This window comes from Lindgomyces ingoldianus (genome assembly GCF_010093535.1).
Source record: "Lindgomyces ingoldianus strain ATCC 200398 unplaced genomic scaffold BDR25scaffold_15, whole genome shotgun sequence".
NCBI lineage: Eukaryota > Fungi > Ascomycota > Dothideomycetes > Pleosporales > Lindgomycetaceae > Lindgomyces > Lindgomyces ingoldianus.
In genome coordinates this window covers 717,568-744,007 of record NW_022985176.1, presented here as the reverse complement: position 1 = coordinate 744,007, position 26,440 = coordinate 717,568, and the positions used below count along the sequence as shown (strand labels likewise).

General features: G+C 52.0%; 11 protein-coding genes across 11 annotated transcripts; 8 read left to right on the top strand and 3 right to left on the bottom strand.

Moving 5' to 3' along the window:
• The first annotated feature begins 300 nt into the window (after nucleotides 1-300).
• BDR25DRAFT_303536 (uncharacterized protein) lies at nucleotides 301-2,837 on the top strand. Its single transcript, XM_033690020.1, has 2 exons — nucleotides 301-873; nucleotides 1,090-2,837. The coding sequence occupies exons 1-2, from the start codon at nucleotides 354-356 to the stop codon at nucleotides 2,454-2,456; spliced, it is 1,887 nt and encodes a 628-aa protein (XP_033547793.1). The 5' UTR covers nucleotides 301-353; the 3' UTR covers nucleotides 2,457-2,837.
• A 434-nt stretch (nucleotides 2,838-3,271) lies between these two features.
• BDR25DRAFT_303535 (epoxide hydrolase-like protein) lies at nucleotides 3,272-4,969 on the top strand. The gene is made up of 4 exons (XM_033690019.1): nucleotides 3,272-3,341; nucleotides 3,389-4,120; nucleotides 4,167-4,350; nucleotides 4,404-4,969. Exons 2-4 carry the CDS (start codon nucleotides 3,493-3,495, stop codon nucleotides 4,747-4,749), a joined length of 1,158 nt encoding a protein of 385 aa, XP_033547792.1. The 5' UTR covers nucleotides 3,272-3,341; nucleotides 3,389-3,492; the 3' UTR covers nucleotides 4,750-4,969.
• A 340-nt stretch (nucleotides 4,970-5,309) lies between these two features.
• BDR25DRAFT_224370 (tri-functional histidine biosynthesis protein) lies at nucleotides 5,310-8,042 on the top strand (the record flags this gene model as incomplete). Its single annotated transcript, XM_033685140.1, has 3 exons — nucleotides 5,310-6,156; nucleotides 6,206-7,792; nucleotides 7,858-8,042. The coding sequence occupies 3 exons, from the start codon at nucleotides 5,310-5,312 to the stop codon at nucleotides 8,040-8,042; spliced, it is 2,619 nt and encodes an 872-aa protein (XP_033547791.1).
• Nucleotides 8,043-9,154: 1,112 nt separating this feature from the next.
• On the top strand, nucleotides 9,155-10,422 carry BDR25DRAFT_224612 (uncharacterized protein; the record flags this gene model as incomplete). The annotated part of the gene is made up of 4 exons (XM_033685152.1): nucleotides 9,155-9,582; nucleotides 9,607-9,841; nucleotides 9,927-9,937; nucleotides 9,969-10,422. 4 exons carry the CDS (start codon nucleotides 9,155-9,157, stop codon nucleotides 10,420-10,422), a joined length of 1,128 nt encoding a protein of 375 aa, XP_033547790.1.
• A 515-nt stretch (nucleotides 10,423-10,937) lies between these two features.
• On the top strand, nucleotides 10,938-12,332 carry BDR25DRAFT_286265 (GTP-binding protein YPTC4; the record flags this gene model as incomplete). The annotated part of the gene is made up of 4 exons (XM_033688237.1): nucleotides 10,938-11,003; nucleotides 11,057-11,121; nucleotides 11,201-11,235; nucleotides 11,336-12,332. 4 exons carry the CDS (start codon nucleotides 10,938-10,940, stop codon nucleotides 12,169-12,171), a joined length of 1,002 nt encoding a protein of 333 aa, XP_033547789.1. The 3' UTR covers nucleotides 12,172-12,332.
• A 345-nt stretch (nucleotides 12,333-12,677) lies between these two features.
• Nucleotides 12,678-16,573, bottom strand: BDR25DRAFT_303534 (heavy metal translocatin). The gene has a single exon (XM_033690018.1). It carries the CDS (start codon nucleotides 16,291-16,293, stop codon nucleotides 12,766-12,768), a length of 3,528 nt encoding a protein of 1,175 aa, XP_033547788.1. The 5' UTR covers nucleotides 16,294-16,573; the 3' UTR covers nucleotides 12,678-12,765.
• Nucleotides 16,574-17,484: 911 nt separating this feature from the next.
• Nucleotides 17,485-18,445, top strand: BDR25DRAFT_286258 (COP9 signalosome subunit 7; the record flags this gene model as incomplete). The annotated part of the gene is made up of 2 exons (XM_033688236.1): nucleotides 17,485-17,722; nucleotides 17,812-18,445. The coding sequence occupies 2 exons, from the start codon at nucleotides 17,485-17,487 to the stop codon at nucleotides 18,384-18,386; spliced, it is 813 nt and encodes a 270-aa protein (XP_033547787.1). The 3' UTR covers nucleotides 18,387-18,445.
• A 573-nt stretch (nucleotides 18,446-19,018) lies between these two features.
• BDR25DRAFT_28406 (uncharacterized protein) lies at nucleotides 19,019-20,388 on the bottom strand. Its single transcript, XM_033688094.1, has 2 exons — nucleotides 20,132-20,388; nucleotides 19,019-20,048 (listed from the first exon to the last, which is right to left on the bottom strand). Exon 2 carries the CDS (start codon nucleotides 19,983-19,985, stop codon nucleotides 19,188-19,190), a length of 798 nt encoding a protein of 265 aa, XP_033547786.1. The 5' UTR covers nucleotides 19,986-20,048; nucleotides 20,132-20,388; the 3' UTR covers nucleotides 19,019-19,187.
• On the bottom strand, nucleotides 20,347-21,222 carry BDR25DRAFT_28411 (uncharacterized protein). The gene has a single exon (XM_033688097.1). It carries the CDS (start codon nucleotides 21,168-21,170, stop codon nucleotides 20,709-20,711), a length of 462 nt encoding a protein of 153 aa, XP_033547785.1. The 5' UTR covers nucleotides 21,171-21,222; the 3' UTR covers nucleotides 20,347-20,708.
• A 127-nt stretch (nucleotides 21,223-21,349) lies between these two features.
• Nucleotides 21,350-23,926, top strand: BDR25DRAFT_334111 (uncharacterized protein; the record flags this gene model as incomplete). The annotated part of the gene is made up of 4 exons (XM_033692905.1): nucleotides 21,350-21,483; nucleotides 21,538-21,689; nucleotides 22,076-23,389; nucleotides 23,426-23,926. Exons 1-4 carry the CDS (start codon nucleotides 21,456-21,458, stop codon nucleotides 23,924-23,926), a joined length of 1,995 nt encoding a protein of 664 aa, XP_033547784.1. The 5' UTR covers nucleotides 21,350-21,455.
• Nucleotides 23,927-24,369: 443 nt separating this feature from the next.
• On the top strand, nucleotides 24,370-26,335 carry BDR25DRAFT_303529 (uncharacterized protein). Its single transcript, XM_033690017.1, has 2 exons — nucleotides 24,370-24,877; nucleotides 24,930-26,335. Exons 1-2 carry the CDS (start codon nucleotides 24,597-24,599, stop codon nucleotides 26,194-26,196), a joined length of 1,548 nt encoding a protein of 515 aa, XP_033547783.1. The 5' UTR covers nucleotides 24,370-24,596; the 3' UTR covers nucleotides 26,197-26,335.
• Nucleotides 26,336-26,440: the final 105 nt, after the last annotated feature.

Sequence of the window (26,440 nt, the reverse complement as noted above, 5' to 3'; positions counted from 1 at the left end):
GGGGGAAAGCTTAGCAATGCTTGTTTCTGGGTGGAACTGTTCGTGCATGCCACACAACGCGTCCCAACTGGATTGGAGAGTGTCAATATGGTGAGGGACATGTAGTTTCACCATGAAGCTCCAGGACTATCCTGATGCTTGCTAGGGAGTTGCCATGTATCGCAGCTGGGAGTGTCGCCTTTCGGGCAGTCAGCGTGCGGGAAGGAGGACTTGCAGGGCTGGCAGCCTCGGCGCCATTGCCAGCGCCAAGCGCCATCGCGTTGGCCACCGGGTCAAAGACCAGCTTAACACCCCCCCCAACACACTTCACTTTCTTTCGCGCCCCACGCTGTCACGAGACGGCCCTCACCACCATGCCCTCCCTTAGCAGCAAAGGGAAATCAAAAAACCCCTCGCGGCCGTCTGTGGCTCCCCGGAGCCGCAACACCACTCCCCTGCCGCCCAGCAATGTCCGCGCCTCGGTCGAGCCTGCGTCGTCGTCCACGTCGTACTTCCGCACCAGCATAGTCGCCCTGTCAAAGGACTGCCATGTCTCTCTCGAGGAGCTGCTTGATCGCGGCGGGAGCGTGTCCCAGATCCCGTCTGTGGCCAGCCTGAACGGCATGCGCGAGACCATCCAGAAGCGAGTGCTGGAACACGTCCGCATCCGCGGCGAAGTCTCGGATCGAGTTTTGCGGGAGCTTCAAAAGAGCAGGAGCCAGCGGACTGCCCATGACCGTGAGAGGGAGCGGGAAAGAGCGGCCGATAAGGAAGCCGAAGAGCGCAAGCACAAGCTGAAGAAAATCAGCAAGAAGAGGGAGCCCGACGACCATCGTCCGCTTGCGGTAGGCGCACATGGCGTCGCCAGACAGGACGGCATCGATGTCCACAAAGGTGAGCCCCCGGCATATTCACCGCCCGCTGCTAGCATTCACTCTACTAGCATTCACTCTACCTTTCACCCCCTCCCCTCCAAAGGTCCATCGTCGTCAATCCCCCCTCTCGTCCCTGTACCCCTCCTCCACCCCCCCCAGCACTATTGCATGACCCTTTGCTCCCTCGGACAATCGGCCATGGTCAGAAAGCAGCCTTTTCTAACGGTGCCTGCAGACAATTCATCGACTATCTCCTCTCCCATTTCTCAGGCACCGCCTTCGGCCACCGGGACTGGTCCTGCCGATGCGCCTTCTCCGAGTATCTCTGAGGCTTCTCACCAGCCCCCCCCGGCCCCAGCAATACCGCAGTTCCAGACATTCGGCCCTGACCCATCTAAGTTTGACGACCCTACAATCTACCATATCCGCGATGTCACACCTGGCATGACGGAAGAGGAGATCAAAGAAATTTATTGCGTTGCCGAATACCCTCCCTCTGACTTGCACGACCTCACCCCTGGGACCCCGCCAGATAAGGACTTCTCCAACGCGAAGCCCGCATCTCAAGTCAACGCTACTGTATTTGCCAATTACGTGGAACCATATATCCGTCCCTTGACCGAAGAAGATGTTGCCTTCCTTAGGGAACGTGGCGATCGGATAGGCCCATTTGTTCTCCCTCGACGCGGTCTGAGGCATTACAAGGATATATGGGCAGACGAAGACGGCGCCATGAATCTCGACGGTAACGACGTCCGTCTTCCGCCCAACGAACCCCGCGGCACCTTTGAGAACATGACAGAGGAGCTCGCAGAGACCGATGAGATTTCCGCTGGCCCACTAGTCTCCCGTTTGCTAAGCACACTACGTCCCGAAGGCCGAGGTAACCCGAGCGCTGCTAACGAAACAAATGGCGTTAACGGAGACGCAATGGACATTGACGAAGGTCCCACCGTCCCCGGAGCAGACTCCAACAGCCACTCCCTACCCGCTGCCTCCCAACTCTTAGAATTTCAGCAAGTGGGTTGGAAAGCGCCTCCCGTAGTTGGCAAAACCGACTATGCCTCCCTAGATGACCGCATCCTCCTCGAACTACGGCACTTCGGCCTCATCGCAGAGGGTGACGAAGCGAGCTACGAATCGCACTTTGATGACGAGGTCGCCGCACGCTTACGATTCCTCCAAGCAGAGTTGCGGAAACAAAGTATCATCAACGGAGCCCGGAAGCAGCGGTTACTCGAATTGACAGAAGAGCGCATGGCGCAGCAAGAATACAATACCATTGCTGACGACCTTGACAATCAACTTAATGCCGCGTACCTAAAACGCAATCGTAACCTTGGCAAAGGTAAAAAGCAGACCAAGCGACCTGGTGGAGCAGGAGGTGGCTCACATCCAGTACCTAACGCGGGAATCAGCAGACCCGGCGTGGGAGAGCCTATCCGGACCCTCATGGACCGAAAGAGCCAGTGGAATAATACGATTGGGCCGGTCGTTAATTATGGAAAGACGGGTCTACCCACCGAGACGATATTCCCCGTGGAGAAGATGAAGATGCTAGAGGAGAGGGAAGTCGAGATGTGGAATGAAGGGGAAGAGTAAGCGGGGCGGGTCGCCTTTGTCCCTTTTGGAGTCTATTTGGTGTTGGTACTCGGATATGGGAGTAGGGAATGGCTTTCCCTGGGCTGGATAGCTTCGCAGTGGCGTTTGGCTCGGTCTTTCATGGATTAACGATGGGTTTGCCAGGTGCATACGGGAATGTGATCAAATCATCGCTCGGTGTAAAGGAAGCAGCTCGCTGGAACTGTTGTGCGACAGGTAGACGAAGGTGGAAATATTTCGTCTATATACTGGAGCTTAAGCACAAACGGGTAAATTTGTTTGACCCGTAAGCACAATAATACAAACGTAAACCAACCCCCGTATATTAAGAATGATATTTCTAGAACTATCTTGCGCGCCGAGGGAATGCAGGAAATAGTTTGGAGCTCCGTGGATCCGACAATCTGACAGATGGTCGTGCAACGCTATTTGAGCAAGCCAGTATTTAATTTAGAGTAGAAAGGTGTGTGATCTCAATACTCCCTCTAACTCTAGCCAGAAATATTTTTGTAGTTTAGAAACTCTATTGCATTGTTACTAATTCTAGCAAAATTGCTTAAAACTTCTAAACCCCTATGAGGGTTTCGTGAGACGTCTCAACAAGCTCACCGCCAATCTTGCCAGTTAACCAGTAGTAACATCCAAGGCCATACGGGTCACAGATAGAGGGCCTTAGTCTCACACTGGATATGTCTAAGCGCGAGCATGCAGGCTCTGAATGAGGAGCACCTCGGCCGAGCTCGCAATCAACTCACCAATCATTGAATGACTCGACCGACAATACTCATCTCTATTTCTCTTCCAAGCGTACAATTCTCACCTAACCCACAATAATACCTAATCACGAAGTCTGGAAAACAAGCTCAGAGACGGGGGACACCTGCTGTACCGTATTACCCCACATCACTAGAAATTCTGCTGACGACATCCAGTGAGTCCCCGCATAATATAGAAATAATAAACAAGCGACTTCACCTTCTTTTCGCCTTGAGCTCTCCAACACTTCCTCAAGCATCCAAATCTTCCAGGATTTGCAATGTCGTACTCGCCGCCCAATTCCGCTAAGCCATTCACCCTCGCCATCTCGGACAAAGACTACTCGGAATTCAAGCAGCTCCTCCAACTCTCCAAAATCGGGCCCGTGACCTGGGAATCTCAACAAGAAGACCGCCGCTATGGCGTCACGCATAAATGGGTCACCGAGACCAAAAACTACTGGCTGAACCAGTACGATTGGCGTGCTCAAGAGAAACACATCAATTCCTTTCCGAACTATACCATGTCCATCAAGGATGGTGTGGGCGGGGATATCACAGTTCACTTTGTAGGAATATTTTCGAAGAAGAAGGATGCGGTTCCAATTGTCTTCATGCATGGCTGGCCAGGAAGCTTTATCGAATTCCTTCCCATGTGTGATCTCATTCGTGAGAAGTACTCGGCTGATAACCTTCCATATCACATTGTCGTTCCGTCACTACCTGGATACACTCTTAGTTCGGGCGGGCCGCCACATAGTGATTGGAGAATGCAAGATAGCGCTCGAGTCATTAACCAAGTGATGCAGAATTTGGGATTCAGCAAGTACATTGCCCAGGGAGGCGATGTTGGTAGTTTCTTAGGGAGGGTGTTGGCGCAGGAGTATGACTCGTGTGTTGGGGTTCATTGTAAGTCTAAGACTCTCTGCCTTCATTCGAAAAGTTAAGCCATTAGTGAACATGATGAGCATGAAGCAGCCGCCAGAACCAAACGATTCCATGTCTCCACTAGAAAGGGGAGCAACCGAGCGAGCAGCAAAGTGGAGACAACGTGGAACCGCATACGCACAAGAGCACGCCACACGCCCAAACACTATCGGCTTTGCTCTGTCCTCTAGCCCGCTTGCGCTCATGGCATGGTCAGTGCTCACCTCCCACAAAACGCCTTAAGACTAACAAAATCCACCGGCAGGATTGGCGAGAAACTGCTCGAATGGTCCGATTCCGACCCCAGCCTCGACACCATATTAACTAACGTCTCACTCTACTGGTTCACGCAAGGCTTCCCGCGGTCCATCTACCCCTACCGCGAGCTCTTCTCCACGAGCCGGCCCGAATTCTCCTATCTCACCAAACCCTTCGGATTCTCTTTCTTCCCACATGAACTCATGCCCGGCATCAAGAGCGCCGTCGAGAAGGAAGGGAACCTCGTGTTTTATAAGCAGCACGAGAAGGGTGGACATTTTGCTGCGCTGGAGAGACCAAAGGAGATCTTGCAGGATGTGGAGGAGTTTGTCAAGGTGGCTTGGAAGGTATAGGTTCTTAGTCTGTATCATTGTTCTGCGGAGTGGAGAAAGGCAAACTGACGGAATAAAGGATATCGATGTAGTGGCTGGAGCTAAGCTGTAGAGCTTTGCTAAAGTGTGGGAGTTTGATGGCCCTTGCATGAATTATTTTGAGAAAAATAAGTGCAGCCACCGCGGGCCGTGGAAGGGGCTATGCCTGGCTCAAAAATGAACAGACGACCCTGCATATGAGATTGCAAGAAGTCTATACTCTGGCGAGTAGCTCTAAATTCCCTTGCTATGATGTGAATATTAATATCGTGGTAAACCCAAGCGGGCCAAGATGGAGCATTGCACAATGTCCCAATTGGACGTCAAGACGCGACGCCTCACAGCCGGTCGTGCCTCGCGCTAGCCTACGAAATCACGTGTCGCCGATAGCGGGCGGGACAAACTCTTTGCCCCACCTCTGTGTTACCACGCAGCTCACTTTTTAAGGAAATCAATCTAGCCTCTATGACTTTGCCGCTCTTCCAACACAACCCCTTTGCCACTCCCTGTCCAGCTCTGAAGCTGCGAGAAACCTACCCACAATGGCTCCCGCCCTGCTTGTTTCAATTGATCTAGCAAACTACGCAAAGCCTTCACAGGGCCTTGATGTGCAGGCATTGTCCTTCGTTGGCAACGTCTTCGTCCATGTCACCCCGGACACAATCGACGATGCTCTCCTCTACCTGCAGCAGTCTGTTGGCCGCTACTCGACCTATCTCGGTGTTGCCTCCCTCGCCTCCTTGGACCAGGTCATCTCGCTCATTGACGCTGGTGCTGCAAAGGTCTTTGTGACCCGCAAGCAGCTCGACGAACTCATTGGGCTGAATATCGAGCACGATAGACTTGTGCTGGCATTGCCTGGAAACAGTAAACAAGAAGTCATAGATTGCATCGCAGACACAGACGTAGATGTATACTCTCACCAAGTCCAGGACATCGAGCTCGTCGAGGCGTGGCTGAAGGAGTACGGGACGGACAGGCCTGACATATTTGTCTCGTTCGCGTCTCCAGATACGGATGGTGTCCTGCGCGTATCTAAGCTATCAGGAATCCCGATCCTCCCTGCTGAATCTCTCACGGTCGACGCAAAGAAGGAGCCGGGTTTGATGAGTGTTGCGAAGTTGATCATAGCAAACGCCAAAAGCGATAGACCTGATGGACTACTGTCCACCATTGTGACGGACGAGCGGGGTGTAGCTCTTGGGCTAGTCTACAGTAGTGAAGAGAGTGTAGCGGAGAGTTTGAGGACCGGAAGGGGCGTATACCAGAGCCGTAAAAGAGGTCTGTGGTATAAGGGCGACAGCAGTGGAGACATCCAAGAGCTTGTATCAATTTCTCTTGATTGCGACAACGATTGTCTGCGATTCGTGGTGCGGCAAAAGGGCAGAGGTCAGTATGGATGCATTCCATAGATCCTGCATCCGCTAACAGTATCCAGGCTTCTGTCATCTAGGTACTCCAACCTGTTTTGGGCAGTACTCCGGCCTCTCACGTCTTCAGCAAACCCTTCAGAGTCGCAAAGCTTCCGCGCCAGAGGGATCATACACGGCGCGGCTCTTCAACGATCCGGAGCTGCTTCGAGCTAAAATTCTCGAAGAGGCTACAGAATTGTGCGATGCTAAGTCGAAACAGGAAATTGCATTTGAGGCCGCCGACCTTCTATACTTTGCCTTAACAAAGTGCATATCTGAAGGCGTGTCGTTGGAGGATGTCGAACGAAATCTTGATGCGAAGAGTATCAAGGTAAAGAGGAGGAAGGGCGACGCCAAGCCCGCCTTCGTTGCACAACCAAGACCAGTTACCGGTGTAACGAATGGAGCGGGCACGAAGGGACCTGTCAAAGAAGCAGCCCCAATACCAAAGAGTACAGAGGATCCCGCTGGTCTTGAAAATAGCCGGATCGCAATGAAGAGATATATCACTTCAAAGGAAACTCCCGAGACCGTACAAGCCGCGCTGAAGCGCCCTTCACAGCGGTCCAGTGAGAAAATCATTGCCATATGCAATCCAATCATCGAAGCAATCAAAACTCGAGGGGATGCCGCGCTCCTGGAACTTACAAAAAAGTTTGATAAGGCAGTTTCGCTGACGTCACCCGTCCTGAAGGCTCCTTTCCCAGAGTCAATGATGCAGCTCGCTCCCGAGACAATTGACGCCATCGACGTTTCCTTCGAGAACATTCGCAAGTTTCACGCGGCCCAGCAGGACAAGCCGCTCGTCGTTGAAACCATGCCCGGAGTGATATGTTCCCGCTTCTCTCGGCCTATCGAGCGCGTTGGTCTCTATGTACCGGGAGGTACAGCTGTTCTCCCTTCGACCGCGCTCATGCTTGGAGTACCGGCCATGGTTGCTGGCTGCAAAAAGATTGTGATTGCGTCGCCACCCCGCGCGGATGGTTCAGTGACCCCGGAGATCGTATATGCGGCTCATAAAGTCGGCGCCGAGGCCATTGTCCTTGCAGGAGGAGCGCAGGCCGTTGCAGCACTAGCTTACGGGACTGAGAGTGTCTCTAAAGTGGATAAGATTCTAGGACCAGGCAATCAGTTCGTCACTGCGGCGAAGATGATTGTGTCTAACGATACTAACGCCGGCGTGAGCATCGATATGCCTGCTGGTCCAAGTGAAGTTTTAGTGGTTGCTGATGCCTCCGCTAATCCGGTATTCGTGGCTTCCGATCTACTCAGTCAAGCTGAGCATGGAGTTGACTCCCAAGTGATCCTCATCGCAGTTGGGCTCAGCTCGGCTCAACTCACTGCTATTGAGGACGAACTTCACGCTCAAGCGAACGCTCTTCCTCGAGTTGACATTGTAAGGGGAGCTATTGAACACTCCATCACGCTTGTCGTCGACACTCTGGAGGAGGGTATGCAATTGAGTAATGCATATGCACCGGAGCATCTCATTCTACAGCTACAAGACGCAGAAAGCGTAGTGGACATGGTACAAAACGCTGGCAGCGTCTTCATTGGGCAATGGACACCAGAGAGTGTAGGCGACTACTCTGCTGGCGTCAATCACTCACTACGTGAGTTCCATCTCCTTGTTCTCACAAAAATATGATTAGACATCCGACACTGATGGATCATCCAGCCACTTTCGGATATGCAAAGCAGTATTCCGGCGTCAACCTAGGCTCTTATATCAAGCACATCACCAGTTCCAACCTCACGAAAGAGGGCCTACGCAACGTCGGCCCCGCAGTCATGGAGCTTGCTCGGGTCGAAGAATTAGAAGCTCATCGCCGAGCTGTCAGTCTGAGGCTTGGTATGCTTTAAAAAAGAGAAACCTCATGAAGACTGAATCTAGGTTCGAGTTTTGGGACATGCTCATTATAAACTTCTTTTAGCGATGCTGCTACCTGATACCTCAGAAGAGGATGAGCATGGGGTGATAAGTGACGGTTTCAGGTGGTTCGGTACTTTTGCAATCACAGTTGCACAAACTAAAAGTGATTCGAGGATTAAATGAACTGTATTGACACACGATGGCCCCCATTTCTCAAAGTCCTGGTTGCTGGATATAAAGAGAGAATGAAGACCTGGAATTCTCCGGGAATTAATTTATCCGATCATGTTTCGGTAAGTTCGGTCACACAATCCGCTGCGCCCTCTGTCCCTCCGTGTCAACATCCTGAAGCTTGTGGATACAGTTGGGTGTGCTTGTCGGCTCTATCGGGTATGACGAAACCCCTTATATTTCTTCAAAAGCTTTTCTGCTCACCTGAGTGTCTCCTTTGGGCTTGTTGGAGACGCTTGTTTGGTGGCGTTCGAGATCTTGCATCGGAAGATGTACTGATAATAGTTATTACCAGGTAACATGACAGCCTCACGCAGATGTTCCAGGCTCTGAATATTAAAGACGCCTAAATCAGGCATTCGAGGTATTTAACCAGATTGAAAGCCGGTGGTGGTTCTGGAGAAATGTCGAGTGGTGCGACCAGGATCTAGCTAGGATCGGCTTGTGCATTTAAGAACTATGCTATTCCTGGGAAGGCACGAGAACATACCAGGACGGAATAGGGCTTGATTTGGGAACATGTGGTGCTAAGCGAAGGTGGGTGAAACGTCAGCCCTCACGCCTTCTTATTACTGGGGCCTTCATTACCTGGGTTGCATGTTCCACCCAATTTATTCTCTTCGAAGGCGCTGGATATCCCGTGGCTTTGAGGTTAAGCTTCCGTGAAAGAGATGGGCACGACAAGGAAGAGCGGCCGGATAGGATGACCCGCGTTTCGATGTTTCATTCAGGGCGTAGACATGCGCCAAATACTTGTATAAAAGAGATGGGAGACAGTAGTTGCCCGTCCTTCGATCGGTTGATCGGGCTCTTTCCATTCAAGATACTGACATTCATTTGATTGAGTCGCGTTTTGTCTGCTATATTGATAATGCGTCAATCTGAATTTCTTTTCGGCCTTGTGGCTTCGGCTTCGACCGTGCTTGGTGCTGTCCAGCCTTGGGGTCAGTGTGGTGGTCAGGGCTGGGCTGGGGAGACAACCTGCACGTCAGGATGGACTTGTGTGGCATCGAATTCGTACTACTCCCAGTGTCTGCAGAGTACAGGTGGTGGCAATGCTGCAACGACACTATCAACGAAGGTGGCTACTCCGACAGCTACCACAAGCCCTAATACGGGGGCGAATGGAGCTTCATGTTCCATCGATACCAAATTCAAGACGCACTCGGGGAAGAAGTACATCGGTGTTGCGACGGATCAAGGGCTGTTGACTTCTGGGCAAAATGCTCAGGTTATCAAGGACAACTTTGGCCAGGTCACGCCCGAGAACAGGCAGGTCCCTTCTTCTCAATCTTATGCGTAAGGCTGCTAACGATGGACAAGCATGAAATGGGATTCTACGGAGCCCTCGAAAGGAAGCTTCAGTTTCACTGGCGCTGATTACTTGGTGAACTGGGCAACAACCAACGGTAAATTGATCCGTGGACACACAACAGTCTGGCACTCCCAGCTGCCTTCCTGGGTGTCCTCAATCACCGATAAGACGACTCTTCAGTCAGTTATGACGAACCACATTTCGACTGAAATTGGGCACTTCAAGGGCAAGATTTACGCCTGGGTGAGCCAGACTCTCCTCACCAGCTCTTTACTAATGTTTGAACTAACGAGACATAGGACGTCGTGAACGAAATCCTCGACGAGAGTGGAAACTTCCGTTCCTCAGTTTTCTACAACGTGCTCGGCAGCGGCTTCGTCGACACCGCCTTCAAAGCCGCTCGCGCTGCCGACGCAAACGCTAAACTCTATATCAACGACTACAATCTCGATTCCGCGACGTATGCTAAGACGACGGGTATGGTCAGCAAAGTCAAGAGCTGGGTGGCTGCCGGCACCCCCATAGATGGCATAGGGAGCCAGTCCCATTTATCTGCTGGAGGATCTTCCGGCACTGCTGCAGCTCTGCAGGCTCTTTGTGGTGCGGCTTCAGAATGTGCCGTGACTGAGCTTGATATCGCGTCGGCGCCGACGAGCGATTATCAGAATGTCGTCAAGGCTTGCCTAGGTATCTCTAACTGTGTTGGTATTACAGTGTGGGGACTTAGGGATTCTGATTCCTGGAGGGCAAGCACGAACCCACTACTGTTCGACTCAAGCTACACTGCTAAGGCTGCTTACAATGGTATCTGCAGTGTCTTGTAAAGATAGGGAAGAGTTGGGAGCCCGCATTTCGTTGTATATATTTAACCTTTCGCATTCAATTTGATTGGCGACATGTTCATCATCAGCGTTTCCAAGCAAGCCTATCGTATCGATTCAGAGATCAGAGATCAGAGAGTACCATGACGCAGCCTTGTGACTCTGTTGCTCCATAACACCACGAAAGCATGCGCAGGATCTCTTCACTTGACTTGTTCAATCCGTATATGGGCAAGAGAGCATTCCCCATCCGGTTAGCCTGTATCGCGTACCCCAGCAATCCAGACCTCGATTTCTTGACCAGGTCGTATTTTGCTTGTTGCTTGTCGTCACTTTGATAAGCCACAAGCGACCAACACCTCCGTCAACGGAACGACGCCATCGTAACAAACTCAACCTCACTGTTCTTTCACGCGCCGGTTATCATTATATGCCCACACTTGCGCCTTCCACACCGTTGAGAATTCTAAACCCGAAGGACGGTTGCGAGGTCGAGCGGAGAAGAGCGACCCCCGGCCATGGGGCGGCCACGCGCAACCAGCAATGCGTCGACCAACTCGACCTCGGCGCCTGCGAGGGACCAAGTAGGTATGGTAGAGACCCTGAAGAGATGCCCGACACTAACGGCGGGCCATAGGAACTGGGTAGCATGTACGACTACCTCGCGAAGATCATTCTACTCGGCCCTAGCGGCGCTGGAAAGTACGTCCTCATCCCCATTGCTGTGAATGTAAAGATCCACGATAGGGCTTGAAGCTGACGGTTACGGTGGGTGCTATAGATCTTGTATATTACATCGCTTTGTCAAGAATGAATGTACGCACCCCACTGCCATCTCTCTCTCCCACCATCCCATTCCAACCTATCCCACCCTCCCCTCATCCCTACACCCACTAACCCTCCCCCCCTCCGACAGGGCGCATCCTCTCCTCACAAACCATCGGCGTCGAATTCTCTTCCAAAATCGTGCACCTCGGTCGTCCCCCTCACCGCACCCGCATAAAGCTCCAGCTCTGGGACACGGCGGGCACCGAGCGCTTTCGCAGCGTCTCGCGCTCCTATTACCGCGGTGCTGCTGGCGCAATCCTCGTCTATGATCTGAACAGCTGGCGTAGCTTTGAGCAGTTGAGGACGTTTTTGGACGATGCGAGGGCGCTTGCTGGGCAAGACTTGACTGTTATCCTTGCGGGAAACAAGGTTGATGTTGCGGAGGGAGGGGTTGGGGGTGGGGGGGTGTATGGGAGTTGGGGGAGTGAGGCTGGAGCTGGAGCGGCGGGGAGTGAGGGCGATGCGATTCCACCCCCAACACCAAGCAGTCAGTCCAGCATACGTACAACCACATCTCTCGGACTCCAAAACTCCGCAACCATATCCCCCGACGGCCGAGAAGTGCCTCTCGAGGCGGCATCCCGTTGGGCGGGCCAAAACGGGATTCCCGTCGCGGTAGAAGTGTCCGCGCTGAATGGGGAGAATGTAGATGAGCTGTTTAATCGCTTAGCTAGGATGATACTCACGAAGATCGAGTTGGGGGAAATCGATCCCGATGATCCGTCAAGCGGGATACAATACGGGGATATTGGGGGCTGGGGATATGCTGATGACGGGAATGGGAGTGTGAAGAGCGGGCAAGGGCTCGGGGATGAGGGGGTGCGGTATCGACGAAGGAATAAGAAGGGTGCGGGGGTACAGCTCAGGGAATGGGAGGATGTTTTTCGGCTTTCGAATTCGAGGAGGAGGGGGGGCTGTTGTTGACACACACATTTGGATCTCTTTTCAACTCGCAGCTTTACATATCGAGCGTTGGCATTAGACGCACCATAGCATTCGTTTGCGGTCTTGGGATGGAATGGGGGTTAGGGGGGAGGGGGAGAAAGACTTGCTTGCATTTGGTACAATAGCTGTTTGGATTGAGGTAGTAATGGTAATTCCTAATCTCATGACTGGATAATGCATTCGATTGCAAGCTCTTCGATGGGAGTTGGAAGAGTGATTTAAGCTAAAAGGGCACAGTTGATACGACAATCTATGGATGAAGTTAAGTCATAAGGGAGTGTCCCTAAATATCCTTCTTATCCAAAATGCTTCATGGATGTATGTCCGCCTACAGTATCACTCGGTTTGGTATCCTAGATTCCATGCTACTCCCATGGGCTACTGAGGCACTGACATGATCATTCACAATGCATAACAGATGGAGAAGACACGGCCTTAGATCTTAACAAATATATACTCAACTATTCAAGGTAAAATCTCTAGACCGTTGATCCAATCCTAAAACTAAAAACGCCAGAGGGACCCATGGTATCTAAACTCTTCTCACTCCCGACCCTTTCCCAACCCCGCCTCCTATACCTCTCCCATATCCCTCAGCGGCACATACCCCACATCCTCTCTATCCCCCCTCTTCGCCGCCACACTCTCCTTCACCCAATCCAGCACACTCCTTACCAGCCCTTTCCTACCCAAACCCAGACTCTCCTTTTCCATCTCACTCTCCGGAACCTCTGCACTCGGATCCAGCACCGAAACCTTCATCCACGCCGGCCTCGTCCAGAGCTTCAGATGCAGGGAACTCACCACCACGGAGACAGACGAACACGCCATTGCAAACCCTGCGGCCATCGGATGCAGGTATAGACCCCAAGGGAGGAAGAATCCCATGGCGAATGGCAGACCAACGAGGTTGTATAAACACGCCCATCCGAGGTTGAATTTAATACGGCCGAAGATAGCGCGACTGAGAACGAGACTTGCAGGAATGGCAAGGAGATCGGTCGTAGACATGAGGACGATGGACGCTGCTTCCATGGCGACATCTGTGCCTGTGGAGAGCGCGATGCCGATGTCGGCCGAGGCCAGAGCGGGAGAATCGTTGATACCGTCGCCGACCATGGCGACGACGCGGCCGCGAGACTGGAGGTCTGAGATTATTGCTTTTTTGTCCGAGGGTGTGGCCGAGGCGTAGACGTCTGCGGCATCGATGCCGACCTGGGCTGCGACGACGAGGGCGGAGGACGAGGTATCGCCCGTGACGATTGAGGCTGTGATTCCTAGACGGGAGAGGGCGAGGATGGTGGCGCGGGCGGAGGGTTTGATGGTATCGGAGAGGCTTAATGAGCCGGTGTAGGTTTTGCCGATGGCGGTGTGAATGGTGGTGATGCCTGCAGAGCGAGATAGAGATCCATCGCGTGGATTAGCGGATGAAGCGAAGGGGGTCAATGGTTCGTCGATGAAGTCGGGGACGTCGACACCTTCGGACATGAGGTAAGACGCGTTCCCAATGAGGACTCTGTAGCGCTGTCGTTCGCGGGACAAGGCAGCTTCGACACTCGCTGCGATACCTTTGCCAACGACTGCCTCGAAGTCACCCACAGATCCATCAAGAGTGCCATCAGAACCAAGTCGGAGATGCTCCTTAGCAGCGCGAACGATGGCTTTTGCAATCGGATGCTCGGAACCCATCTCTGCAAGGCCAATGAGCGTCCACCAGAGATTTTTCTTGTATTCGTCGTTGGCCCACTCGCTCCGGATATCCGATTTCGATACGCTCATCTTCCCGACCGTAAGCGTGCCTGTTTTGTCTAGTACGACGTGGTTGATCTTCGTAGCAGTCTCCAAGGCAGCCCCACCTTTGACCAAAATACCTTGCTCAGCGCCAACACCAGTGCCCACCATGACTGCGGTAGGTGTTGCCAGCCCGAGGGCACAAGGGCATGCAAAGGCGATGACGGCAATGCAGAGTTTGAAGCAGACCATCAACTTTCCGCCGCTAGCATGGTCGAGGAATACTTTTGGAGGGTACGGTAGAGCGTGACTCAGTACCATCCAAGCGACAAAGGTTGCGAGACCAAGAGTGATGATGATAGGAACGAAGTATCCGGCAACTGTATCCGCAAGCCGCTGGATTGGAGCGCGGCTCGTTTGAGCCTCTTGGACCAAGCGAACAATTTGGCTGAGCTGAGTGTCGCGACCAGCTCGGGTGACAACAAAGTCAAGTCGGCCAGCGCCGTTAACTGTACCGGCCATCAAGAGTGTTCCTTTCTTCTTCAGGACGGGCATCGGTTCGCCAGTGACCATACTCTCGTCGACGTAGGTTTCGCCACGGGTAACAGTACCGTCTGCTGGAATCTTGTCTCCGGGTCGAAGAATGACAACGTCTCCCACTTCAATGAGTTCCGTCGCGATAACTTTCTCTTCAACAGCGTTGGAGTTCATGTCATTGTCTTTCTCGTCACTGACTGGGGCATCCCAGCCTTCGGCAGCCTTTGCAGCAGCTATGGGGTCGGCATAGATTGTAGCCATCGAAGGGGCCAGCGACATCAGTCTTGAGAGGGCTTTCGATGTCTGGCCCTTCGCCCTATTTTCAAGGTACCGTCCCAAAGTGATGAAAGTGATCAGCATCGTGCTTGTGTCAAAAAGGGTTGTAGGTCGCGAATGTGGAGGAACAAAAAGCGAAACCAACATGGAAGCAACGCTGAAAAAGAACGCGGCCGATGTTCCAAGAACAACCAAAACATCCATGGTTGGGGAGCCGTGGCTCAGGGATTTAAAAGCAGAAATATAAAAACGTTTGCCAATACCGAATTGAACAGGAATGGTGAGAACCAGGCACACGACGTCGCCGAGCCAGAGGCCGTGCATTATACACATAGAGCCGTAGTCGAGGAATGGAAGCATCATAGGGAAGAACATGCCGGTAAGGAAAACGGGTACGGCAAAGCAAAGGGAGGTCCTGAAGGCTCGTTTCCATTCTTGAATCTCCTTGGTTTTCGCTAGAGATTCTAGTTGAGCGTTGTTGTCATCGGAATCGGCCACTAAAGCGTTGTATCCCGTTGCTTCGATTGCTTCGACAACTGCACGGAGACCAATGATCTGCGGTTCGCGGTTGACAGTTATTCGGGAAGTACTGAAGTTGGCCGTCACTGAAGTAATACCAGGTCGTTCTCTGAGTAGAGATTCCAGCTCCTCACCGGCTTTGGAGTTGGGTAGTCCATAGATTTTGAGATGCACCGTTCCATTGGAGGATGCCGATTGTTGCACAGTCCCATCAACTGATGATATCACCTTGGCATCAAAACCTCGGTCCTCAATAATTTCCACAATCTGATCTTCTGTAAGCTTTGCTGGATTGTGGACTAGTACCGCTCGGTTTGCTAGTAAGGAGATGTTGAACTGATAGACCCCTTCAATGTCTTTGAATCCGCTCTCGATTGCCGAGGTACACGCTCCACATGTCATTCCCTCGATTCCAACCGTCGTCGTCAAAGTTTTTCGCTTGCTGTAATTCCTGCGGGTCTTCTTTGCTGGAGTATGTGCTACCGTCTCCAAAACCTTGGCATCGAATCCAACATCTTCAATTGCATCTGCTAACTGCGATGGGGATATTATCTTCACGTCGTGTTCGATGTCCGCGCGCTCGGATAGTAACGAAATTCTGAAAGATTTGATTCCCGCGACATTCTTGAAGGCGCCCTCGACCGCCGAAGTACATGCACCACAGGTCATTCCTCCGACAGATAGGGTGGTCGTTGAAACGTGTAGCGCTTCTTCCGCCTCGTCGTCTTCCGAATCACTCCAGATATGGTCGTCCGCATTTTGTGTAGCCGCGGGCAGGTCCGAAGACAATACCTCGGCGTCGAAACCCCGATCATCTATAATCTCCCTGACTTGGTCTGCCGATATTATCTTCGGGTCGTGCTGAACAACCGCGCGCTCCATGACCAAGCTCACGGAGACATTTCCAACTCCCTCGACGCCGTGGAAGCCCGTCTCTATCGCCGATGTACAGGCGCCGCAGGTCATGCCCTCGACTTTAAGAGTTGTAGTCGCCATGTGCGCCGTGGGGGGATTTGTGCCCAAATTAGAAGGAGCCATGAGGTGTCGATGACGACAAGGAATGATTATAATAAGTAGGTAGGATTACAAAAGCCCTGCACGGCTTCCAATTCTCGATGTTGTCAGCACGGGACTCAGCGGAGCGGCGAACGAGGCGATGCCAAAGGAAGGTGGAGGTCAGGACGTGTTCTTTAGCAACGACATACAGAGAGAAGCGTCGACGACTGAAGCGACAGGAAAGAAGGGCGACGGGTCCTGGGACTCCGTATCTGGCCGGGAGAAGTCCAGCTTCAAAAGCGCCAGAGGGCTCGGAGTGCAGTGTGCAGTAATGGATACAAGCCACTAACCCAGATTCTGAGCGAGCCACAGTGCTTTTCGGGGATCCGGCCGGAGACGATGGCCCCGCTAGCGTTCGAATGTGGGTAGCGTAAGCGGATCACGCCACGAGCTGAAAACAGAGTCTCAGGGTAAGAATAGAGACAGAAATACACAGAGAGAAAGACGATGTGAAGGACTGATGGATGGTGGTGAGCCGGCAGTTATCTACTTAGCGCGACGCCGAACAATGTACAGTAATATCAAGCTTTTGGTTTTGGCTTGGCTAGTTGAAACGCGGCGAGGTTTGATCTCTCTTTTGATGTGACGCGGCGGTCGTCTCCCCTGGTGGAGCCGAAGAGCACGCGAGAAGCGGTAATGTGTAGCGGGGCTTGTCTTTTGCTTCGTGGACCGAAACCAACGAGTTATGAAATCCTACGATAGCACTTCCTTGACATCGGGAGGCATGCGACCCGGCCGAGTTGAAGACGTGCCGTGAGACCAGCACACATTGTTCACGGCGGCAAAATAATCCTTGTGGTACCCAAACTGGGCACGTGAAGCGAAACTGTCACTTTGTAGATATGGCGATCAATATAGGCATAATTATTGTGTATATCGGTAGTTGCTTTGCGGCCGGGAGGGGAGCGAGGAGCAATCACGTGACTTTCCCCAGACTGGCTCAAGGCCGCTAGAGATTGCAGTGTCGCTTTAATCCATCCTGATCATATCATTGGACAGTCCTCGTGCCATCTTATCTTATCCATCTCCGCGACCAGGTCCACTTTGTGTGGCAGCCTCAAGGTGCGCTGTTGACTGGAATCCCAAGACAGGTCCCCACCCAAATTCTGCCTCTCCTCCCCGAACCAAAATTCGATTGCCCACTCGATCTCACTCAGAGTTCGTGAAGCCGTCATGGAGCAAACGCGTGCCCTCAACGCCCTGGAGCCGTTCCTCGCTCTCTCTAAATCCGCAAACTCACCCCGCGCCGCCGCGGATCTAGTAGCCCAAGCTACTGCTGCTCCACACACTTATGTCTTTGCCGAGCTGCTTCAGACGCCGAACATTCAGGCATTGAGGAACTCGGAAGAATACGCTTCGCACCTCACCCTGCTCGAAATTTTCGCCTGGGGATCGTGGGAGGACTACAAAGGTAACGACGTCCGCTTTCGTACCCATTGTTGTTACTTTAGCTAGCTATACAGAGAAGAAGGCAAGGGGCTGACAATTTATATCTTCCAGCTCATGGCTCTCTTCCCAAACTCTCGGCTCAGCAACACAAAAAGCTGCTCCTCCTCTCGCTTCTGCCACTTGCTCGCTCGCACACAACCCTGACCTACTCGGCGCTAATGGCTGCTCTCGACCTCCCCACCACCCGTGCGCTGGAAGAGCTCATCACAACCGCTATCTACTCCGGCCTCCTCACCGCCACCCTTGACCCCGCCCACTCTCTTCTCTCCGTGACTGGCATATCTCCGCTCCGTGACCTCGCACCAGGCTCTCTCCCCACTCTCCAGCAAACACTGTCTACATGGTCACAGCGTTGTGAGTCCGCACTCGCCGATTTGGAGGCCCAGGCCGCGTCTGTCAAGCGTGCGGCTGTTGCCAGGGAAAAGGATAGGAGGAAGAAAGAGCGGGCATTGGAGATTACCATCGCGGCTTCGGAGGAGAAGGGTGGGGCGAAGAGGGGTATGAGTGGCTTGGGTGAGGAAGATATGATGGACATCGACCAGGAAGGTGGCAGCGGACGTGTGCTGAGGAACACAAAGAGGGGTACTGGCGGTGGTGGCTTCGGATTTACCAGGAGACTAGGATGAGCGGTTCACATGTACGCGCATGTAAAATCGCCGCTCCCTTCGGATAGTCGGAGTGGAGTGGCTGGTGAGGACATGTGATGCTCAAGGGTAACCGCTACATTCTCGACCGTCAGTAAGGGCTTGGAATCCGAGGGCTTGGGATCAACAGACAGCTAGCCACTGTATCGGTACCTCTACCGAAAGGCAATCCCAATCGAGAACGCCAGACTTCAGAGTTGACAGCAACACATACATATACGCCAAACCCTTATAAAACATCAAAGTAGATAGTAACGGAGCTAATTCCAATTATAAATGCTGTCTTATCCTGATTATACCGGTTTCCCAACCCTGATCCTAAAACCTTCCTCTCCAGTCTATCTACAGACGACGGCATACGAACAGAAGCGAAAGCCAAAACCAAAAGCCATAACCCATAACCAACCAAGGCCAGGAATATCATCCGGAAGTGATTCACAAACATCACCCGGGTATCCTAGCATGTGCCGAACGCCGCTTTTTTAAGAGAAATCAGGACGTGCGCCATCCATGTAGTCCATCATGAAACTGACAAAAATCATACCGGGTGGATGGATATGAATAGGAGAGACCGAGCGATCAGAGGAACAGGCGTAGACCTGGGGGAGGGGCGAAGGCGTGGGGTATTCCACATGAGGGGCTGAGTGGTGTGTTGTGGTGTGGTGGGGAAATCAGAACGGGGTATTGTATGCTAATGCATGGAAAACAAAGTATCAAGCTCGTTCAACAAATCAGATTCGGAAATGGAAGGGAAAAGATCGATCCCAGAGAAGCGCGGAGATCTTATGCTGGTGCCGCCGGAGGTTCGTAACTTTGACTCGAGTCGGGCTGGTTCACGTTGGCTAGCTGCGCGGCCATGGTCCGCAGAGCTTCCTGTGTGGCCTCGATATTGAGCTCACCCCGTTCCTGGGCTTCCTTGAGGTAATCCTCCCATTCTGGATCCATGGCTACGTTGACGCCCTGTTCCCTCATGGCTGCTGCGTGGAGGAGGCGTTGGTTCAACTCGAATCCCACGCTCTCATCTTCTTCGTCGCTCTCGTCGTCCTCGTCCCGCATTTCCGTATCTCCAGCGACTGTTTGTTGCGGCCCAATCATCTCCTCCGTCGGCGGCACCTCCTCAATCTCAACCTCGATATCCGTCTTCACGTTGATGCTCTTGTTGCGTGCCGATATCCTGTGCTTGCGGCGGTCTACCCACTCGCCAATCTCCATACCCGTTGTATCCCTAACATGAACACCCTCGTCGCGCTCGTAGCGTTCCCGGGCCCAGAGCGTGCCTTCCCATCTGCAGAAGCCTTGGATCTCGCTCTCAGTAAGTCCTAGCTTGTCAAACGCTTCGAACAGCTTCTTGTGGTGCGGGAAGCGGCCTAATCGCTTTCTATGGGGAGCATGTGCATAGTTCAGGCCAGGGTATCGCGCTTCAATGGTGTCTAGAGAACCATAGAAAGTGGCTGTTTCTATGCGCACTTCGCCCACGAGGAATTTTGCGAGATGCTGGGCAAAATTCGGAGGGTCTGTGGGCGAGGGACTTGGGTACAGCATGCTGTAGACAAGGGCTGAGATTTGGTGTTTGCGGTGCATTGTGGTGGTGGTGTGCGGAGATTTCTGGGAGAAGGTTGCGAGGATTGAGAAGCGCTCGCAGCTCTCGTGTTGTTAATGTTGTGGATCTTTTATATATGCGCAAGGCCGATTTCGATGTTGGCGGAGTGATGCAATGAGGGCCGTACCTAGGTTTCTCCTGTTTGCAGAGGCATGCACCGTGGAACCAAGTGAATTGCGGAAGGCGGTGGCGGGTGGGTGATCCAAGGATTATGTGATTTCCGTTCTTGAAGAGAGCTGCTGACACTTGGGGCGTGACTCTGGCTTGACACTGCCTGGAATGCGGCCACACAATCTTGTGCCGTCAGACCGCTTCTATAAGCGTTCCAGGTGACGTCGCTCGCTGATGCCTCTGCCTTACACGTTTGCAGAACTTAGAGCACTGAGTTGAAGTCCGAAGACGCTCGTCTGCAAGCTGCTGCAGGACTGCTGCGACTTGTGCCTGGATCGCTGCACGGACGGCCTCCTTATTGACCGGCCCTGGTTTCGAAAGGGGGAATCCGTTTTTTGGGGGGCGTTTCGTGAGGTGACGAGCAGCGGGACACGGTCAGGGCGCGGTTAGTCGGGAGGCGTTTAGTCGCGGGTCGAAGGAGTGTGCACCGAGGGAGACGACAGATGGACGGAAGGAAGAGGGAAGAGAGAGAAGGAATTCGAAGCAGAAGCTTCACCGCCTGTACTTATAATTCCAACTACGGACTCCCGACATTAGATCCTCCTAAGATGCAAGACAGCTAGGGCCGGGGCTGCAGCGCATCGCTGGCGAAGGGACCCTGTCCGGGCCTTTTTCAAACCACGGCCACTCATGACCACGCCGTTCCCTGTGTAACACGCACATTGGGCAGCCGTCGCGGTCAACGATGCGGTTGTGAGCTGTACAAATGACCATTCTGGCCGTCTGTCCGCCAATCGACGCGACTTATCCGGCACCTTTTCCGCTTGGCCAGCGAGATGGTGCCCAGAGGAGCCCGGCAAGGGCGCATGGTTGGCACTGCAAATTGGGGATATGGGGAACGACTGGCCTGGCTCGACGCCGCTCGATGCCGCAGAATGCACCAGGATGCAGGCCGGGCGGCGCCACTTCTTTTGTTCTTGCCTCCTAATATCGCATACCTTTGGGGGGACAATGGCCTTGGAATTGAGAGCTGTGGTTGAGAGCCAGACGTGCATGCCATGGCTGATCGGACCCAACGCGAGATGAAGAGACCAACCTGCCGTGGACGGATTAGATCGTGAAAGGATCAAGCCTCCCGTGGTGGAATCGTCAGCGCCAATCAGTGTGCCGGGCTTACCAACAGCTCGGAACAACACATCCTCCCCGTTCGCCACCACCACACCTTTGCTTCACCGACTACTTCATTCGGCCATCATATCTAGCTCTGCCTTCTTGTCCCTCTCGCAACCTGTCTGTAATGACAGCGCCGCGTCGGCACATACTTCCTGTGTGGCCGTCTGATGTCGACCTTTAAAGGCATCATTCACGGTTAGCCCGTTTCATCCATCTGTAACTCCAACAGCTCTGACTGCATACATCTAGAGTTTCCTCAAATCAGAATCGACTACTTTCGACACCAACCAGATCACAGGCCGCCGTTGGCCTGCTTCCTCAGCCATGTCCATTCCGACCACCTCATCGGGCTTGAGTCCTTACGGGCACCGTTCGTGTACTGTTCAGCCGCCACGCGAGAGGTAAGTGTTGGCTAAGCTGAAACCTTGCTAGTATTCGTCTTGTATTTAAGGCCATCCTCTGTATCGGATTCAAGCCCGGAGTAGTTTATTATTGAGACATGATTTCTTGTGCCGAGACACCACCACTACACATACACGTTTCTTGCAACAGTCCAAGGTTCCCAAGAGGTTGAGAGTTTTCGTCCACATTCTCCTGCATGTTAGCGCATACTACACAATTTGACAAGGATCTGATTTAGGACAGAAATTAGAATCCTTGCGAGAGCATCTCCACTCTAGTAGGGGTGTAACAAACTAACCTCACCCCGGTCATCTTTTGTCCCATGCAATTACATGCTGTATAACGTAGCATCTCTTGAACTATATGGCTAATTGACTGAATCTAGATATTGTTGCGTCTCGAGAAGTACTACCATCGAGTCAACTTTTCACGCCGGATACTAGAAAGCCGCACCGTGACTTACGGCAAGCACATGGGGAAGCTGGCGAAGCCACTTCCATTAGAAACTCCAACAGTAATAGAACTCTCACCTGGCAATGAGATCCGGGTAACCCTATTTGACGCAAATCATTGTGTAGGGGCAGTCATGTTCCTAATAGAAGGTGGCGGGAAGGCAGTTCTCTACACTGGCGACATTCGAGCCGAGACTTGGTGGGTGAACACCCTGGTCCAGAACCCAGTGCTCTTGCCATACACCCTTGGGCTTCGTCGTTTGGACTGCATATATCTAGATACCACTTTTGCAACAAAATCTGAACCCTATTGTGAATTCCCTTCAAAAGCAGAGGGCATTTGCGAGCTCCTTCAAAAGGTCGGGGAATACCCAGAGGACACAATCTTCTATTTCCACTCCTGGACGTTTGGCTATGAGAATGTCTGGATAGCGCTCTCTACCTTCCTCCGAAGTCAAATTCATGTGGACACCTACCGCTTTGGAATATACTCATCTCTATCTCCCCTAAAGAGCGGGGTTTACATTCGCGAAGCGCCAACGTTATGCGGCTTCATGAACGGCAACCACGAGCAACATGGCTGTTTAACTTCGCAACCAGATGTTCGTCTCCACAGTTGTGAACGTGGCATGGGTTGTCCAGTCGTGGATCGAGACACAGATGCAAGAGTTGTACACATCATACCTATTGTGACCCGAACCCACGGAACCGAGATCGCCGAAGTCGGAGCTGGAGGTGGGAAAGGCGATTTGGATCAAATCGATGAGCTGGAAGCAGGTGATGTAGAAGATGTAGGGAAGCTAATAGAGTTATGTGCGAGTAAGATTAAGGACCAAGAGTTGCTTTCAAAGGTCGTAGTGCTCCTACAACAAGCGCTCAATGAAAAGAAGGGCAGGATTAACCTAGGGATGGGCCTGCAGAAGGAGAGCCAAGGAAACCAAGACGACTTATCCTTACAAACTCTTATATCAGTCCTATCTACTCATATTATCAGGACAAACGAGACGGAAGAACAGCGGAATGAGACAATCCATTTTCCATACTCTCGACATTCATCGTTCTCAGAACTATGTACTCTTGTCAGTGCTTTTAAACCCAGGGACATTTATCCTTGCACCATGGACGAGGACAATTGGACCCCTGCTCTTGGTATGCGAAATCTTTTTGGAGAATTCTGCTCTGCGAACGTTTTTCGGCACGATACGGAGATGATGGAGGTGTATGAGTTGAGAACACAACGAGAACGGGTTGGCCGCCGAAAAAGGGAATATAACCACGACGAGACCCAAAGGAGTGAGGGAATTTCGGATATTATGGATCACGTAACGCCAAAGCGAAGTCGCACTGAGAAAGACGCTGTGACTACGGAGCGCCACATGGGGGTGATCACATCCGTCACTCCAGCGGACTCACGAAACTGCAGTCATCATACCCCTAATATCGAAGCCGGACACGCTGACATTCCAATGACTTCAACCCTCCAGCAATGCGCTGCCAGCGCGCTCCCTATAGCCGTGGCGATTCAGCGTGAACACGATGTGATCACTATGCCCGACTCTCACCCTCGCCCAGGGCCATCGAAAACACAATACCCAAATTTAGGCACCCCATTGGCCTCACTCTCCTTCTCCTCACACCGAACTTCTATTTCATCAACCGAACCTAAAATTTCGTCAAAGAGTCGTCAGATAGCCTACAATGCCGCTCTTGGCATTGACATGACTTGGTTAGAGATGGGTGGTTTAGTGTCAACGAGAAAGGAAAACGAGGAGAAAGAACTGTAGAAGATTCGCCCGGATTTGCCTCATTAACCTAGTTTAGAGTTCAAAAGATGGAATATTGATACCCGGCTGCAGTCCTTTGCGTCTGCTGATTGAATTACTTGAATTGATGAGAGGTCCTTGCGCTTTGATTCAGACGCACTATAGTATATTTCAAGTTAGTACATGCTTCAGAGCATGCTCGATCTGTTTTAAGGAGGGAAGCTGTATTCTCTTAACACTCTGCCTTACTCCAGAATCGGTTCAATTGTCCATGCTAGTGTTACATGGGGGCGCTAAAATATGGTATTTCAGCCATTGACAAAAAGAGCCTAGCAGGATGTCGGGTTCAATATTTCTGGGGATTCCACCATAATTTGCAGCCTTTTGTCAGAATTTCCGAACGTGATATTCATCTGCGGCTCAATTTCAGGACGCATAGAAACGTCTCATGCGTTGGAACACCATCTGGGACTAGTTTGTTACTAATCACGTCCGGCAGTTCCGAGGTTCCGGGCTTTGCTGTCGCGTGCCGAATGCCTTGTTCCTTCTTTAGTGGCGGAACTACATCATCACTCTCGCTCAAATTCTTAGTCTCCAACTTCCACTTTGCACTACAGACCTTTTCACCGTGTCGCTCTTCCGTGCTCTCCAGGCTGTTTCGAAACAGCGCGACGTCACGAATCACATTCAGATGGGTTTACTTAGCCGGCTCAATCCGACTCCTGGTTTCCCTTCTTACTCCGGCCCATACCATGTAGGCTCGACCGATGTCGAGATTCCAGTCACAGACTTAGAATCACCGGCACAGCCCTCTCCTATCAATATACCGACCGTTTCCTTCCGTATATTCTACCCTTGCCAATCGGAGGCGCAACAGCGAGATGTTCGATGGATACCAAATCCGCAGAGGGAATATATTGGAGCCTATGCTCGATTCTTGGGGGCTAGTTCTGCATTCTCTCACCTCTTCTCGTAAGACCTATGCTGTAATAAACTTCTAGCTTATCACTAACGATTTGTGCAGCGTCCTTCCGCAGCTTCTCTACTACATCTCGATCCCAGTCCACAACAACGCTGCATTACTAGAACCACCCACAAAATCAAAAAAATGGCCTGTAATGGTATTCTCACATGGCCTTGGGGGCTCAAGGAATTCGTACTCTCACCTAGTTGGATCTTTGGCGAGTCATGGAATCGTAGTTATCGCACCAGATCATAGGGATGGGAGCTCTCCGATATCGTTCATCAATGTCACGGCTGCGAAGAACGGGCTAAGGAGAGTGGAGTATAGAAAGGTGGCCCATAAAGCATCCACCGAGGTCTACGAGAATAGAGATGACCAGCTGAGAATAAGATTGTGGGAACTAGGGCTCATCCATGACGCCCTGCTAAGAATAGAGAAAGGAGCTCCGCCGAAAAACCTTGGCCAATATCGTGCGAAGAACGGTCGGGATGACATCCTCTCCATGTTTTCACAGCGCCTTGAAGTTGAGGAGCCGGGATCCATATCATTCGCAGGACATTCGTTTGGCGCAGCAACGATGGTCCAGTTTGTGAAATCAGTGTTTTACCGCTTCAACCCACATGGCACGAGCTACAAACCATTATTTACTCCGTTGGACACTTCTGAAATAGTCCGTCAAGTAGTACCGACAACCCCAGTGATACTCTTGGATTTGTGGACGCTCCCTATCCAGAGCCCGGGAACAGCCTGGCTGAAGGAGAAGCCAATGCCTTGCTATGCTTCTCCCGGAGGCGGATCAAATCTTCTAGCCATTCTGAGCGAAGCCTTCTATAAGTGGACCTCAAATTTCAAGGAAACGAAACAGGTCATTGCCAAGCCTTCACCGACCGACAACTCCAAGCAACCAGGACCACACATCTTCTACCCCATCGCTTCAGCTCATCTCTCACAATCAGATTTTGGGATCCTGTTTCCCTGGGTTACGACAAAGATCTTCGGCGCTAAAGAACCTGAAAGGGTGCTTAGGTTGAACGTGCGAGCAATTCTTCAGGTTCTGAGGAACAATAACAAGGAGGTCGCAAGCACGAGCATTAGAGACCTTGAAATAGATGAAGAAAATGATGGATACCTCAAGAAACCGACGTTCAGCCCGTTTGAGGATGAGACAATCCTCAGCACGGAGAAGAATGCAGTTAGGGCATGGATGTCATTGAGCACCGATGCAAAGTCAAATGAAGACTTAGTGGGGACAGATAAAGGACTGGTGGATGCAGTGGTTGAAGGAGAAGTACTGGGTGAGATGAGGAGTGAACCTGAGCGTTCATGATGGTGTAGGCCACTATTTTCTCGTATATCAACCTGTATGTATATATTCATGATCGTTCAGCGTCCATTGCCATGCTTTCTGGGCTCATGCCTCCCCCCGTCGTCACTATAATGTACTTTAACTCAAAACATTGGTTCTCATTCGACAGCAGGCTCGGCTATTCTAGTGAAGTTTGTCTTCCGCTTCTTTCACCCCCCGTTTAGCATCTGTGTCGTTCAACTACACCTGGACTTGAAGCCGGAGT